This window comes from Vidua chalybeata, chromosome 1 (assembly GCF_026979565.1).
Source record: "Vidua chalybeata isolate OUT-0048 chromosome 1, bVidCha1 merged haplotype, whole genome shotgun sequence".
Lineage (NCBI taxonomy): Eukaryota > Metazoa > Chordata > Aves > Passeriformes > Viduidae > Vidua > Vidua chalybeata.
Genome location: NC_071530.1, coordinates 102,612,718 through 102,628,200, shown reverse-complemented (window position 1 = coordinate 102,628,200; position 15,483 = coordinate 102,612,718). Strand labels below are relative to the sequence as shown.

The 15,483-nt window shown below is 35.6% G+C and overlaps 1 protein-coding gene across 6 annotated transcripts in view; it reads left to right on the top strand.

Annotated features, from left to right (window-relative positions):
- The window catches only part of PTPRM (protein tyrosine phosphatase receptor type M), a 445,924-nt gene that overhangs the window by 148,394 nt on the left and 282,047 nt on the right, over positions 1-15,483 (top strand). For all 6 annotated transcript variants that reach the window (XM_053945623.1, XM_053945606.1, XM_053945597.1 and 3 more), the window contains exon 5: positions 2,022-2,137. In XM_053945623.1, coding sequence (XP_053801598.1) covers positions 2,022-2,137 — 116 coding nt within the window. The remainder of the gene's footprint in view (positions 1-2,021; positions 2,138-15,483) is intronic.

Genomic DNA, 15,483 nt, shown 5'->3' with positions numbered 1-15,483 from the left:
AGACAGGTATGCAGAATCAGCAGCTGTTATTTCTGAGTCACTTATTTCTAATAAACGCTGCAGGCTCTCATGTTGTTAGAAAGTATAGGTGCTTCTGCATTTTGAATTTATATCTTTGGTTCAGGCAGGATAAGTCTGAAGCAGCATTTTAGCAGCTTACTAATTTTTTTATACAGATCTTGAGAGGTTTGATGTTTGCGTATGTACCAGTCAATTCCCAAAACCTGCAAATAATTTTTGTTAGTGTGGAGACTAAGTTATAGCCCATAGCATGTAGAATTCTAACATAACAGTACTGAAATGCAAAAGCTTTAATGAAAAGTTCTTTGATGAAGTAATTAAAATGTTAGAAATTAAGACATCAAACCAGTTAAATTGTCTAAAGAAAATTGAAAAAGTGTGAAAATTGAAGTAAAACTACTCTGTGTCTAAAACTTTGTAAAGCTCATGATGATATTCTTTCTGTACATTCCCAGAAAAATGGTTCTGGAATTATTAACTCTTTAAGCAAAACTGAAATGGGAGAAATATTTGATAGGCAGTTGCCTGGGTAGTACAAAGACCAAGCAGAAGACAGATTGTAGGCACATAGAAATTAAAGGAATGGGTTGTGATAGATGTTTTTGTGTGTATGTGTGTTTCTTTTTAAAGCCCAGTGCTCTTCTCCACTTAGGCTGTACTTGGTAATTCAGAAAAGCTAGTTTTTTAGAGTTTAAGAAGACCAAGGAAACAGTAAAATTAAAGGGGGTAAAAACAGGTTAAAAAAAAAAAAATTACAGGTGAGAAATGGGGAACATACTGAAGAATTTTACTGGATATTCTGACATTAATAGTTTTATAGGCAAAGAAGTGGAAAATTTTGGCCTAAACTCTGTCTGCCCTAATTGGGAAATGTTTTAAGACAAAAAAGGCTGTATGTGTAATAAATTGCTGTAAGGATAGTTGCAAAAATATTTTATCCCATATTTAGATACTAATTGGAGCTATTTTTTTCCATCTCCTCCTTCTTATGCTGTCTTGCACTGGACATTTAGCAACTTTTTAGTGAAGCTAGCCATTTATAAATTTCTTAAAAACGCAATTTCTCCCAGTAATAAGGGCTTTTAAGAAAATATCATCCACACTTTAAATGATTGCAATGCTCTGCTAGAAAATAGATGTTTAGTTTGCCAGTCTACTGCTAGTACTAAGATTTTCATGTTGAAAAGCAATATTCAAAGCCTGGTTTATCTATTAGTATAGACAGTGCAAGAAATCTGCTTGGCTGCAATAGGGTTTGAGTAGGTTGGGGAATACTGTGCTTTAAATTATAGGTTTCTGTATAAAATATCTATATTTTTCTATATTTCATGTTTGACTCTTTTTAGTAAAACAAAAATACACACACTTTTTTACTTCAGCGAATATAATTCTGGTTTGAATATTAGTTTCAGCTTGCTTGTAGGTATGTTGCTTTAGTTTTTACTGAGATTATTTTATCTTTCTAAATGAAAAATAAGCATTGATATGGAGAATATGTGTTGTGTTTTGGGTTTTTTCTGCAGTGCTGATGAAAAGTATTGTGTTTAAAGAGCACAGCTGGAGTTGATGAGGAGGGTTGTTACTATTGTACCTGTTTGGTGGGCTGCATTTCTATCTTCTATAGACAGTGTACTTAGTTAAGAAGAAAAACCTGTTCCTCTGATAACATCATTTCTTTTCTTACTGGCTTGTCTGGTTGGTAGTGCAAGCACCTAATAGGTTTGTCTTCAAAACATTTTTCATTTCCAACATGATCTTTTTAAATAGATTGTTATTTCAAGAGGGATGCTGAGCTAAGATAGTTTTCAAAGCAGGAACAATTACACAGCACCTTTCTATTCTGCTCTTTCCAAGGCATGGAAGTAAACCAACCTAGAATCTAATGTGTAGTAAGTGAGTTGAGCCTTTTAAAGCAGAACTATTTCATTTCCTTGGTATATTTTTTTTATAGCCAGTACTTTGGTCTTGCATAATTTTAATGCTTGTATCTTTTCCAACAGCAAAAACTCCCCATTTCTTGCGTCTTCAGAGTGTGGAAGTCAATGCAGGACAGTTTGCTACTTTTCAGTGCACTGCCTATGGTGGAACAGACTCAGGTGACAGACTCTGGTTACAGGTAATTTCTTTTTTTCCTAATGCATTGGTATCTGGAGAGAGGAGAGAGAGTCTGAAAGAAATGTAAAACGTGAAAAATTATGAGCTCTCAATTTCATCAATATTTGATTTTATAATGCCTTTGAACTGCTCCATGGTAGGTATTCTTCTGTATAAAGTGCTACTGGGAGATTTTCTTGCCTTGTTTCAGTGGAATGACTTACTGAAAATAAAGGTACTGTTTTCCTTATATGTGACAATCATGAGTAAAGGTTAAATCCCCAAGGAAGAACAGATTACTTTCTTATAATGTCTGTGCTGGCTAACTACAGTATTATGCATAATGATTTTCTTGGCGTACCTCTATCTCTGTTTAGTATTTTCAGCTAAAATTCCATTCTTACAGTTTAGGTGTAGAGAAGACTGTGTATAACAGTCAAATCTGACCTTCTGTATCTTAAAGCCAAAGAATCTTACTTATATTCAGTGAGTCCATTGTTTTTTACTGAATCACTAATGTAGCTTCTAGATGGGTGTCAGATCTTGATTTAAAGTCTGTCTCCAAACAATTTTCTTTCAGCAAAGATAGTGTTCCCTTACTCATATGTGTAGCCTGGTATCAAAAACATGCTTTTTTGCTTGATCTTTTTTAATAATGGAGGTGCAAGTTTAATGGCTGTCTTGCTGCCGTTAGTACACAGTTGTTCCCTGCAGCAAGCAATAGTGAGTGTTTGGACTTAGCATTAGGAATACAGCAGCGTCCAGATTGCAGTGATTTCCATCCATAAAAAACAGCATGCCAGATCTGAGACTTTTTTCTGTTAGAAGGAAGTAAGGACAATCAAAATAAGTGAAACAATATCTGAGAAGTTCAGTCTGTTAAAGCTACAGTAAGTGGAGAAAGAGGGATAGGTGAAATTGGCAGTGGTAACAGGTGGGACTTAGAAATTAAATTCTCTATTTATGCTTTTAAACAATTCCAGGCTTTTACTACAGTTAACTTTTTCCACTGCATTTGGATTTTATAAATTATTTAAGTGTGTCAGGTTAAACAACTGAGTAGTTACAAAAAACCTAGCACAAAAAAAAAAACTAAAATCACTTGAAAAGCAAAGCCTCATATTTATCTGTATATGAATGATGAATTGTTATGTCTGTTCAGAAAGAGCCTGATCAAATACATTGAAGGCAATGAAGATCTCCTTTGGTTTTATTTGGGTTTACATGGATATTTCCAGCCTCTTGCTGATACAAGGCTGATATTTTTCTAGTGCTCCAGCACCTTAAAGACAATATTCACTGTTGAATTGGTAAATTAGACTCGTGTCTTTCTGAAACCACCAAGATTTTTTTGAAAGAATTACTTTTCTAGTCATGAAAGGGTTCAGCATGTTGGGGAAAATAATGGGTTGCTATTTCATCAGTTATATCCTTTCTATAACCTTTGAACTTTGACGTAATTCTCTACTGTAAATCTGAAGGTAGAATTCAATATCAAGAGATCCTCATTCCATTCAGTTTTTCCAAATGCTTCAGGACAGTACCATTTCACCTTTAATTTTTTTCACAGAATTTAGGACACACATAAATCCTTCAGCAGAATGTTATTTCTTTATTGTAGAAATTACATACCCTTCTAGACTTTATGAAATACAAAACTATTTTATTAACAGCATAGCAATTCCAAAATATCTGAGCTTAATTGAGTTGATTCCTTGTTTATACATGATCATGAGATTTTATTTTTCTATATGAACGATAAAAAAGTAGTGACAGACAGACTTTTAAAGGAATTCTATCTTCCTACAGGACCACTATTTATTTATTCTGCCTGTACAACTATAGGTCCCCCTGGTAATTAGCCTAAGGTTGTGCAAATTCCAGGTGTGCCTTTGCATAAGAATGTTTTAGAAGTTGACAGGATCTCCTGGATAGCTTGGATTTATTTTTGCACTTGTTTGCCGGTTTCCACAGATGTCTGCTGCAACTTATAGTAAGACTGATCAAACAGCTCCATGTGTGAGGTGCTGCAAAGCCAGGCTATGAGAGAACAGTTCCATACAGGATCAGCTGTATTTTAGCACACTAGGTCATTACTGGGTAACAGATTGCCAGCCCTTGCAGGCGTCCATTCATCACCTGACTCTCTGGTTTCGGGATTTGATGTTGAGGAATTTTGTATATGCCTGTGTATGACATCTCATGACACTGCTGCAGGACTATGAGTGCAGTGCAGCTATCAGTAACAGCTGTCAGAAAACAGGGAAACGTGGCATCTTCTACATCATGTGTCTGGTTAAATGGACAATGAAGATCCTTGCATTCCCAGTAGCACTAAACCAAATATTCAACTACAAAGCATCTTAATAAAAGGCATTCTTATATACACTACAGCCAGAATAAAATGAACACCATTCCCTGGGAACATTTATGCTAGCATTCAGGAAAGAGGCGTTCAGGCTTTAGTGGTGCTGCAAACAAATCATGCAATTTCCATTATATGCTTAGTTTGTTCACCACTAAGACTAGCCTTTTCTACTATCCTTCTGGTGGTGTGTTTCATTACACCTATAAAACCTTAAGGGTACCTAATAGCAAATAAATAAATAAATACAGTTGAGTGATATTATCAGGGGCTTTTCAGCATTTCTGCCAGGAGACCTAATCTGTTTGGATTTGACAATTTCAGAACACTGTGAGATAATTTGCTCCCAAATGATTTCCAGTACCTGTCATTTTTTTTCAGATTCACATTGTTAGTCTGAAGTGCAGGTGAATTGCTGGGATGAAATCACAAACCCACTGAATTCAGTGACATTTCTGCAGTTTCCAGTAGTGGCAGGATTTCACTACTGTACTTCTGCCTCTTTTATTTAGTACTTCTCTGGTTCTATGCAACAGAGTTCAAGTTTAGAGGTACACATTTATCTGACGAACAAATTCTTTATTTTTTACAGTCTGCTGGACTGTGAGGGCTATATGTTCTTTAAAACAAATGAATAGTTGAGAGTTGGTTCGTTATTTTAGTCTCCATATCTTTCCTAAGTACTTGTTGGAAACAGCTTACATGTTCTAAGTCCAATAATGCCCAGGCCTTGAAGCAATCCTAAATGAAATCCATAAATCATACTTTACTTCCCTCACTTTTTCTTTTTCCTCTTTTCAATTCTTTCCCAGTCTTATTCCCTATGGAACATGAAGTCTCTTAATTTATGGAGTATTGTAGAACTTTTTGCAATTGAAAGGGCCTTGAGGGAATCACAATTCATATGTTAGCTGCCCAGATTAGACCACTGAGGCATGAAATTCGTTTCATGATGCTGTGATCAGTATTTACTCTTTTGGGAAAGGGAAGACAGAAAGCTGTTTACCTACTGCATAGTGCAGAACAACATTTTTCCTCATTCCACTAGGCAGCCATACTCCCTAGTTCATGAGCTATGATCACAAGCTTGTCAGATAATCTGACAGCAAATTGTGGGTATTTTCAGTGATACAGTTTCAGGTTAAATTCAAATGAAAGGACTCGAGAAAACCACATACTATCATACAAGTTTATTTTTGTCATTGTAATGAGTGTCTGTTAATAAGGTCATTGGTTAGATTGTATGTTTATGAATTCACATCTACACCAGCTTATGTTCTTAATGTAAACATACCTTAAAAATAAATCTGAATTTCTGCAATTAAAAAATCTGTCTAATCTGCTTGCATTTTCTTTTTCACATCTGTGAACAACACAGGTTATTACCAGTATGGGATGACTCTTTCTCTCCCATTGAATGGTTGAGCAAAAATGTCATTCCTGTGCTCCCCCTGTCGGAAGGAAATTAACAGGTGCAACACTGAACCATTAATGGTCAAATGAAAGCAGCTGAGACAGTCTTCTTAAAAGCCTGTTAGTGTCCAGTAAATTGGCATAGGAAACACAAATCTGAATTATAGGAGAGGGGGCACAGAATTCCTTTTAGGAAGTAACCTGCTTTTGGTGCAGTGTATTGGCTTGCAAGGAATTGGCTTGGTTTTCCTTAGCTTCTTAAGCCTGTCTCCATCTCTTCATTCTCCCATCCTCATCTGCTGCTCCTCATTATTTGCAGTGGTTTCATTCAGTTGCTTCTATGTGCTGCTTATTCTTAGAGTGAACTACGGTATTATTTACAGGAAATTGCTGTCAAATCATACCCAAATATAATGAAATTCCATTTTAATATCAAATACAATCTTTTGGTATTGCAATTGCATTTTTCAGACATATGCTCTTGACTCAGTGTGAGTAGCCTTTCTTGAGAGAGGTTCCTCAAAGAGTGGAAAGCTATAGCTGATGAAAAAGACAGGTCATCACTTCACTGCAGTAATTTATTTTTCCTGGCTTTATTCTAAAACACAGTTGAAATGTAAATAGTTACTTTAAAATATAATTCTCAGACACGTAAATTGTATTGCAGAAATAGGGAACTAAAAGTAGAAATTTGTTGAAGGTGAGCAGATAACAATAGGATCTCAGGATACAGCTCTGACAGCTGTAGTAAGCAGCATCATCAGATTTACCAGTAGAAAGAGACTAATGGATGTGTTTTGATAAAAGGGGAGAGGGTGAAATCTTTCATACCTTGGTTTATGCATGCAGGATGTGTACTACTTCATTTGCAGCCAAGAAACTAAGAACAGTATCACTTTAATGGCCAATCTCTCTTCTACCTTAGGTAAATTGTTTATTTCCTGGATTTGGCTTTTCTTTTTGTCTTTCTTGAAAGTTGTCTTTCACCTTATTCAGTGTATTTTTTTTTTTTTTTTGTATCCTCAGTAATCTTTGGCTGAAGGTGTGAAGACTATGAAAAATTTTATTCATCTATATACAAAACTACCTGTATGCATTATTTATTACTTTTTCAAAGGAAGAGATATAGTCCTGTGTCAGAGGGAGTTCTGGAAAGCAAATTGTTTTCCTCAGGAATACAAACATACCCAAATGACAGATATCAAAATCATCCTTGTAAGAATGTAGAACAAGTGAAATTACTCTTTGCAGATGATGAAAATCAAATAGATTTATAGGATATACAAAATTGTGTTTGTGTGTGCATGTGCTTGTTTATGTAAATTGCATACAGTAACCCAGAAGGTGAATGAAGTTCTGGACTTCCATAAGATTTTTTTGTTGTTGAGACTTTCCCATAATTACAATTTTCGCTGCCAAGTTTTGAAGCACTTGAGGAAAAAAATGTTTTGGCCATTTTGATAATGAAGCAGTAATTTAACTGTTATATCATACGTGTGTCTTATATCTTGGTAACACAAAGAGGTAGAACTATTAAGGTAAACTGTACAATGAGATAGGCCTAAAGATGTTCTTTTGAATATTAAAGTATTTGCTGTTTGATGAGTAGGTGCATTTGTGTACCACAGGAGTGCACAAGACCATTTTTCCACCTGCTCATGAATATCTCAGTCTTCTAAGACTGATCAAACTGCCTTGTGCACTGCAAATTGTCTAGAGTCCATTGCCTTGAGAAGAGCTTTAATGACATCAATCAGCAAAAGATTTTGCCAAGATTGCATGCATCCTGAAGCATGTGCATCCTGATATGTTTTTAGTAGATGATGATTTTACTCTTAGAAGAACAATTAATGTCCTATAGAAAGATACACTATACATTACATTACTGCATAGGTGAAAGTTAAATCTTTATTATTTTTTTAATTCTGGTGATTATTTAATATTATTTCCAGATTTTGGAATGTTAATTTGTGTCCCCTTCGCCACTCATGTATATATTTAGTGCTTTTTTTGCAGTATATATTCTGTATTTTCTATTAATTGTCATTAATCAGTTTTAGGGTTTTTTCAGTAATTGCACAGTAATCTTACCATATGGCAGAAGAATGGCTATGAAGAAGAGAGTGTAGGAGGCTTGTGATATGTATTGTGTTTGTGTTAGCCAGCATCTAAGGAGCTGTGATCTTTGGTGAAACCTTTTCCATTATCTGCCTTACATGTGAATTATCTGATGCATATAATACACTTTTTTACATTTTTTATTCTTGTCTGAATATAGATTTTACTAATGCTTCTCTGATGCTAAGATTTCTCTTACTGTATCTTTAATATTTAGTGATACCAGAGACTAGGAGAAATTAATTAATTGTGGACTGTTAATGATAAATCCCAGTGAACATAAGCAAGAAGCAAAATGTCATCTTGAAATTGATCTATCTGTGAAGTGTTTTGACTTTGGTGAGGTTTTGGAGGTGGCAGAAACCTTTGAGTCTAGTGATTCAATTAGTAAGCTGTATGCAGCTGAATGTGTTTGGAGTGTGGTGGGAATGTCCATTAAAGGTGGCTTTCCCCCTTGGACACCAAGTTTTCTGCTATAGGTTACCTTCAGCAGCACTAAGTGGTACAGCAGGTGCTGTGTACTCTTCCCTTGTAAAATGAGCAGTGAAAGGCACAGCTGGAAAAAGTCAAATGCCTGGTGGTGCAGCAGCTACTCTGAATCTATAGCCTTCCATGATTCGTATGAGATGGTGCCACCGTAACAGTGGAGCCAGAAATAAGCCTTATATTCTCTCCTGGAGAAACATTGAGGAAATCTGGCCAGCAAAACTGCTCTACAGGCTACGCCTCCCAATCCACCCAGACTGGAACGCACGGCACAAAAAAGCCAAATGTTGGTAACCATAAAGAAATGTCAGTGAATTTTGTTATTAATACTAAAGTAATTCTGATAGGGGTAGGTGGAAGAATAAATGTCACATCTATCATCGTGTACCAGCCCCATCACTCCTAAATGGTGTGGAAGTGTTACCCAAAATAATAGAATTCTGGTGAAAAGACTTAACTGGAAGTTGTGAAGTTTTATGTTATGACATTACTCAAAACCCTTAAATCAGAAACTCTTCAGGTCAATAAGCACAACAGACCATGCTGGTAACGATTCCAAAAAAGAAACTTAAGGAGATATAAGCAAATTTGAATATTTTATTAAAAACCCTAAAACCCTAAGCAACCCTTGATGCAGTAGGAAAAAGGTAGCGTAGATAGAGGGAACACATGCTTTCCTCTGTAGCAGTGCTGGTCATCCATCAGGTTGCAAGGAGTGATAATGGATGGTGTCCTCCAAAGCCTTCCTTCATCACCTGTCTAGCAGAGATGGAGTCTGCTCTGCCAGGAGTGTGCTTGTGACACTGAAATATGCATTTGGCATCCAACTAGTATACCCAACTGTTCCTGCTTGTGAAAGCAGTGTGGGGTCTGAAAATGTTTAATAGAGGCATTAAAGTTTGAAAAAGCCTTTTTATCACAAAAATAGGGTCCCTCATCTGCTGTCTCTTTGGTAATCTCCAGTGTCCAAAAGAGATTTGAAAGAAGAAGTAAATCTGAAACATTCATGAACTGTAGAAGTTTTGCTTTTAGAGTTACACTGTAAACTCTGTTAAATCCACTGTGACCTTCATTATGGACAACAGTGCAAAACCTTTAGAGACCTGGGGAAAGCATGGCAAAGTTTGTTTGCAAGTAACCTGAAAAATTAGTGGATCTTGATCTTCTGCATTTGCATGTTAGATCTGTGGTGTCAGAAGTACCATGCAAGAGAGCTGTTACTATTTTTGTATTACAAGGGTGATACAAAACTTGAATGCTGGACAAAATACTTGTGGTAACAGGTAACAGGTTCTTGTTTCTTCTTCCTTTTCTTCCTGTTTTTTGATATGTATTCAGAAGCTACTAAATATTAATGAAAACTACATACATTGATTTGCAGAAAATGTGCTTATCTGCAAACAGTTATGGACATAATTCAGAGGGAATACACATAAACCTTTCCCTTCCTCCATACCCATATATATATTCTCATATGATGAACTGACCCATAAGAAAAGTTATTCTGGGGTTACATTTATCAAGGGTAACCTTTCTGAAAGGTCAAACCTTTTTGAAATTCTTGTCTGATTTAAAAAATGAAGCAACCCAAGTGTTCACTTTTCAAGAAACCCATTGTAACGTGTTAGTCTTCCAGTTATTCCGGAGTGTTAAATAATAAAATGGTGATTAGCAGACATAAGATAATGAAACAGTTGACCTGTGCCACAGAGGGCTGGTTAAATTCATCTTTCCTTTCATGAGTGCAGGATGTTGGCCTGTTTCTGGATCCTGAAGATTGCCTTGATATGAAACACTGTTCAGCAGCAGTAGAATCACTCAAGGACACACAAGAATTAGGGAACTGATGAAATAAATTCAGTAAGTTTTCTGTGCTATGGTGGACCTCTGGGAGGAAGAAACAGTAATTTTTACCATGAATATTGTAGGTAAAATGCACAAACTTACTGCTGGGAGGAAGGTACCTTGTTCAAATTGGAGTTGAGGAGAAGCTTTTTTTAAAAAATACAGAATAAATGCTGTTGAAGCTGTTTTGAGGCAAGGAGAACCAAAGTAAAGTTTAAATTAAATCCAACGAGAACATGATGGGAAGGAAACAGACCACTGGGGAAAGTGAGTGTTGGGGGGGGTGCTATTAAACTGTGACTTGATTAGTGTGACTGTCTCACTAATTAAGACTGAAACCCCTCCAGCCAAAACCCCTCAATATCAGCTTCCCTGTTACATGAACCAACTTGTGCCTTCCTTACTACTGATTATTACTGCTATGGTTGTCTGTATTCATAGACTGCACGGTCAACATTGAGGGGTTTATTACAGCTTTTCAGCCTCTGTTCTCACCATTCATTCCTCCCATTTGGAAGAATCTATCCAGGAGGCAGTAGTTGAGCCCCTAATGATTTGTCATCCTCAAAGCTGTATGTATTTCTTTCTTGGCTGCTTCTTCCTCACTTGCTTTGTAGGACTCGGTGTCGTTTTGCGTTTGCCTGCTATTCTGCTTGTTTTAAACTTTGGAATAGACTTCAGGATGGCCCCAGAACTTGCATGTTGAGAGTTTTTTCTTCCCATGCTGCCTTTCTTCCTAAGATTAACACTTTTGCAGTGAAGGGAATGGGGGGCATGAGTGCACTGGTTTTTAAGTCTCCTGTTATGTAGTTGCATAGAAAAGGCAGAAAAAGACCTGCATTACTATGCTTTGTATGGTGTGTACCAATGAAAATTAAGGTGATAAACTCTGCTTCCTCATCACTTTGCTCCTTTCTAGCCCCTCCATAAGCCTGGCATCTGCAGAATACCAAACCCCAGAGTATTTAAATTCCCATATATCTTCTCTTCAGTTTTTAGCAAGGTATTCATACTAGCTCTTGGAATTTTAAACAAAAATAGAAGGATGATGAGAAGTACTAAGTATTATGTACTTCAAAGAATTAAAATACAGTAGGTCTGTGAGTTCAACAAAATGCATAGTAGATATATGGATCATTGCCATAATTTTTATCCAAAGTATTAAAATCCCTGTTACATAGATAATTTCCTGGTATTTTGTTTTCTCCAGATGTTTCTGAGGCTGTAGTTTCCTACAACTCATTTTATATTCTATTGTGTGCTATTAAAAATGAATGGAAAGAAGATTTTGAATTTTACATATTTTGTGAGCACTGGCACATTGTTAGAGGAGATAAACTCTTCTTAGCTGCTCTGGAATTTAAAGTAAAAATAAGAAATAGATTGAACAAGAGTTTAGTTTTTGGGTTGATTTTTCTTACTTCTGAAATGTCTGTGTAATGATGACAGATTTTCTCCTGTCAGAATGATACAAAATAATTTCAGTACATGAGTGGAGAGTAACTTCTTTGGTTAAATTGCACAGATTTTAATTACTTCAGAAAATGGATTGTCTTTCTTTACTTTCTGTGTTTGTAACTGTGTCTTCAAATAGATGTCAGTGCTTAATATTTGATGTGACTACTCAATGTGTAACTTAAATAGTATTTTACAGTCCTACCTGACAGCTCCAGCCAGTGTTTAGGTTTAGTCATAATAAACAGGGACTTCTGGAGGCCTATGTGATTTGAAGAAAAGGCTCAGTTATCAAACATTAAATTACTGAAAGGAGAAACCTTTCTTGAAAGGCAAAATAATAATAATAAAAATAATAGTTTGCTTGAATGCCCATTAGTTACACCTGCAGAGTGCAATTCTCTCTCATAGAAGAATAATTCCAAATAGGACAATAATAATCTTTTTCTATCATGGCCTTATTACTTGAATGAAATATAGTTGTTAACTTAGACAGATGGAATAAATACAGGATAATCATAGGATATGTGATGGTTCTAATCTAGACTGACAGTTGTCTTGGTTATGAACACAAATCTAGAAATTCAGAGGTAGCCATCTTAGTTACTGGAATTATATGAACTCTGCAAAGCAATTTTCCTGAGGTATTAATTACTATTTGATTTAGATTTTATACATATTTTAAACAAAATTTGTTTCTGGCCTTGCTGGTTTTATTTGAGATCCCACTGGTATAACTCTAATCACAATTTTATAAATGTGCATATTTGGAAGAATGCAAACCCTTTCTTCTGCTAAAAGTATGAAAAGCTGCCTAATCTACCTGTATGGACAGAGGGTGACCGATGTTTCCTTTTAACTCTCTTCTCAAAAATTGTTGATACGTGCCTTGAGAGTGATTATTGCTGGTAGTGCTGGATGTAGCATCCCAGAAGTTCAATACCTTTGAATTGCTGCTATGTTTTTGTTAAAAGTATTTCTGAAAGGTTTAATATATAGATTGTTGCTGCTAAATTGCTGTTCATTTAAAAGACTTAGAGATAGTTCATTGCCTAGAAGAGCCAGTAAGTGTAATTTAAATAACTATAACCTATTTCTTTTCATTCTAACTTGCCTAAAATGGAAAAATAATGTGCATTTTAAAGTTCTTTTAGCTGTCTGTATATGCATTTAATATGTTGGTACTAGGAGTATGGGTTTTCCAAGCAGTGTAAATCCTGAAGTTAAATTAAGCTTATTTTTATATCCCTATGTATTAAATAACTTATTGTTTAATAGAAAATTTATTCTTACAAATAACTTACCAGTTATGTATTTTCATTAGTTGGCTTAAGTAGCATTTTTTATATATGTATTTGGTATTTTTTGAAAGCTTTCTCTGAGCATTTGAAAATGCACAGGTTCATCAGCAGCCAATGGAATCTGTTACTTTCATTTTTGGATCTCAGTATTTATTCTGTGACCATAGTTCTTGTATTCTAAGGAGGTGAGATAGCTCTGCCCAGGGGATGTGGCCTTTGTAGTCCAAGCAGGTCTAACATTAAATGATCATGGCAGCTTCCTCTTTGTAAAGAATGAAGTATCCTGTTCACACAGTTCTCCAAATCCCAGGGGCAGGAAAAGCTAACAGCCCTAATCAGTAGTAAAGCCTCAGATTTTGTGTGGCAAATCAGTAAAGAAAGTTAAAAGAACCGTATTTATCTTTGAATTATATTATACAAAACCAAACAAACTAAACAAAGAAACAAAAAACCCCACCCAGAAAACAGGATGCTACAAATTTGCTCCAACAACCTGTGCTAGTAGGTCTTAATACCAGTACCGTAGTGTTATATTGTAAATCATGAATTTTATCCTCCTTTCTGGAATGGGATTAGTAAATTATAGACTTGTAATTTTTTGGTTTATTTTTCAATAAAATATCATGTATTTGGGGAGACTCGGGCTTTCATGTAAAAAGTGAGAGTTTGCAAGACCTACTGGTAAATTTCAGAATCTCAAAAAACCTGAGATTAAAGTTTTTATAGCTAGTAAAACAGCATATCATAGCAAACTCTTACTTGTGGGAGTTCAGATTGTTGCATTAGTGATTGATGAAAACTTACTTTTCTGAAGGCTACTAAAAATAGTTTTTTGTAAAGAAATTTTAGCGGGATGTGCTAGTATGTTTAATAAACAAATTTTCATTTGATATGTTATTTTTAGCTATTCTAAATGAAATAGCTGTTGGCACTCAACACTGGGAGCTTGTGCTTTATCATACAGTGAGCTGAAATGGGCCTGTTATACATACTGGAAACAAGATACCATACCTGGGTAACTTACTGAAGTCATTGCAGCACATCAGGGGAAACGAAACGTGAACCACAAATAAAGGAAGTGAAGCTGGATGTGTGGGTCCTGTTACAACAGAAATGATTCTGTATTCATACATCAAATTGTAAATGGCATTTTTTCAGACTAAAAATAGTTTTCTGCCATTTTGTCCACTGCTGAAATAAGAGTTTGGGAGAAGTTGTAAGTGTGGGGTTTTTTTTTTTTTCTTTAATATTTTCCGTGCAGCCTTTGTAACTGTCTTCTGCAATGCCTATAGATTGAACTTTTCTTATACTTGAATTCATTACCTTCATTACTGTTGCTTTATGCTTAGGCTTAAATCAATTAGGCAATTCTCCTACTCATTTGCTGTCATCCCAGAAGGGAGGGAAAACTTGCTCTCTTGGGCTCTATTTTTTCTTGTGGAACGTAAAGCAATTATGTTTCTTTGTCTTTGTCTGTTACAGACACTATATTTTTCTTGAAAATATATCTCCCCAAAGAGACTAAAGAAAAAAACTGGGCTTTTTTCTTCTCCTTTGAGTTCTAGTAAAAAATAGCATTCATGATTTCACTGCCAGAATACTAGTGATTCTCTGGGACTTTTTGAGTTCTAACATAAAATTAGACACTCTACACTTTGCCTCTATGAGTTTGTAATGTTCAAGAGAAGTCAGTCAGGATAATCTTTATTGATAATAATATCGATAATATTTTACAGCTTTGTTACAGTAATAATAATAACAACGGCTTTTTATTCCAGAGCTCTTTCATGAATTTTGAAGCCACCATTAATAACCTTTTCTCACCTGGATTTTGGTAGAGGGAAAATATGCTCAAATCCTCTGTGGAGCCAAGCTGAGTTACATATAAGGCTTCTCTAGCTTTTTCATAAGAGCAAGTGATGTGGGCCTCCTGAAGTCTGATTTGGCTTCTCTTTTTTCAGTTAAAATTATTGGTATGTGAATCAATGGCATGTTTCACGAAGCCATGTAAGTCAATTATTTAATCAAACTAAGATCTTCAGTTGTAGAACAGCAGTTAAAACATTCAAAATCAGGTGAGATTAGTATATTTGAGAATCAGCAGAAGGTGAAAAAGATTATGGGACCCAAGTGAAATAGTAATTTATTGTAACTGCTACAGTGCATTGATTAGTTCCAATTTCCATTCTAAATATGCATGAAAAGTATGGGAAATACATCCTAATGGGCTGGGTATGGAGCAGTTACCTTCAACAACTGCTGGCAGTTTCTGTGAACACCCAGACTGTGAAGTTCAGGATTCCTACCAGCCACTTGGAGGTCTAGGGGATGGTGTGGTAGGAGACAGTTCTCTGTGTAGGGCCAGCAGGGAGTGTGTATGCATCA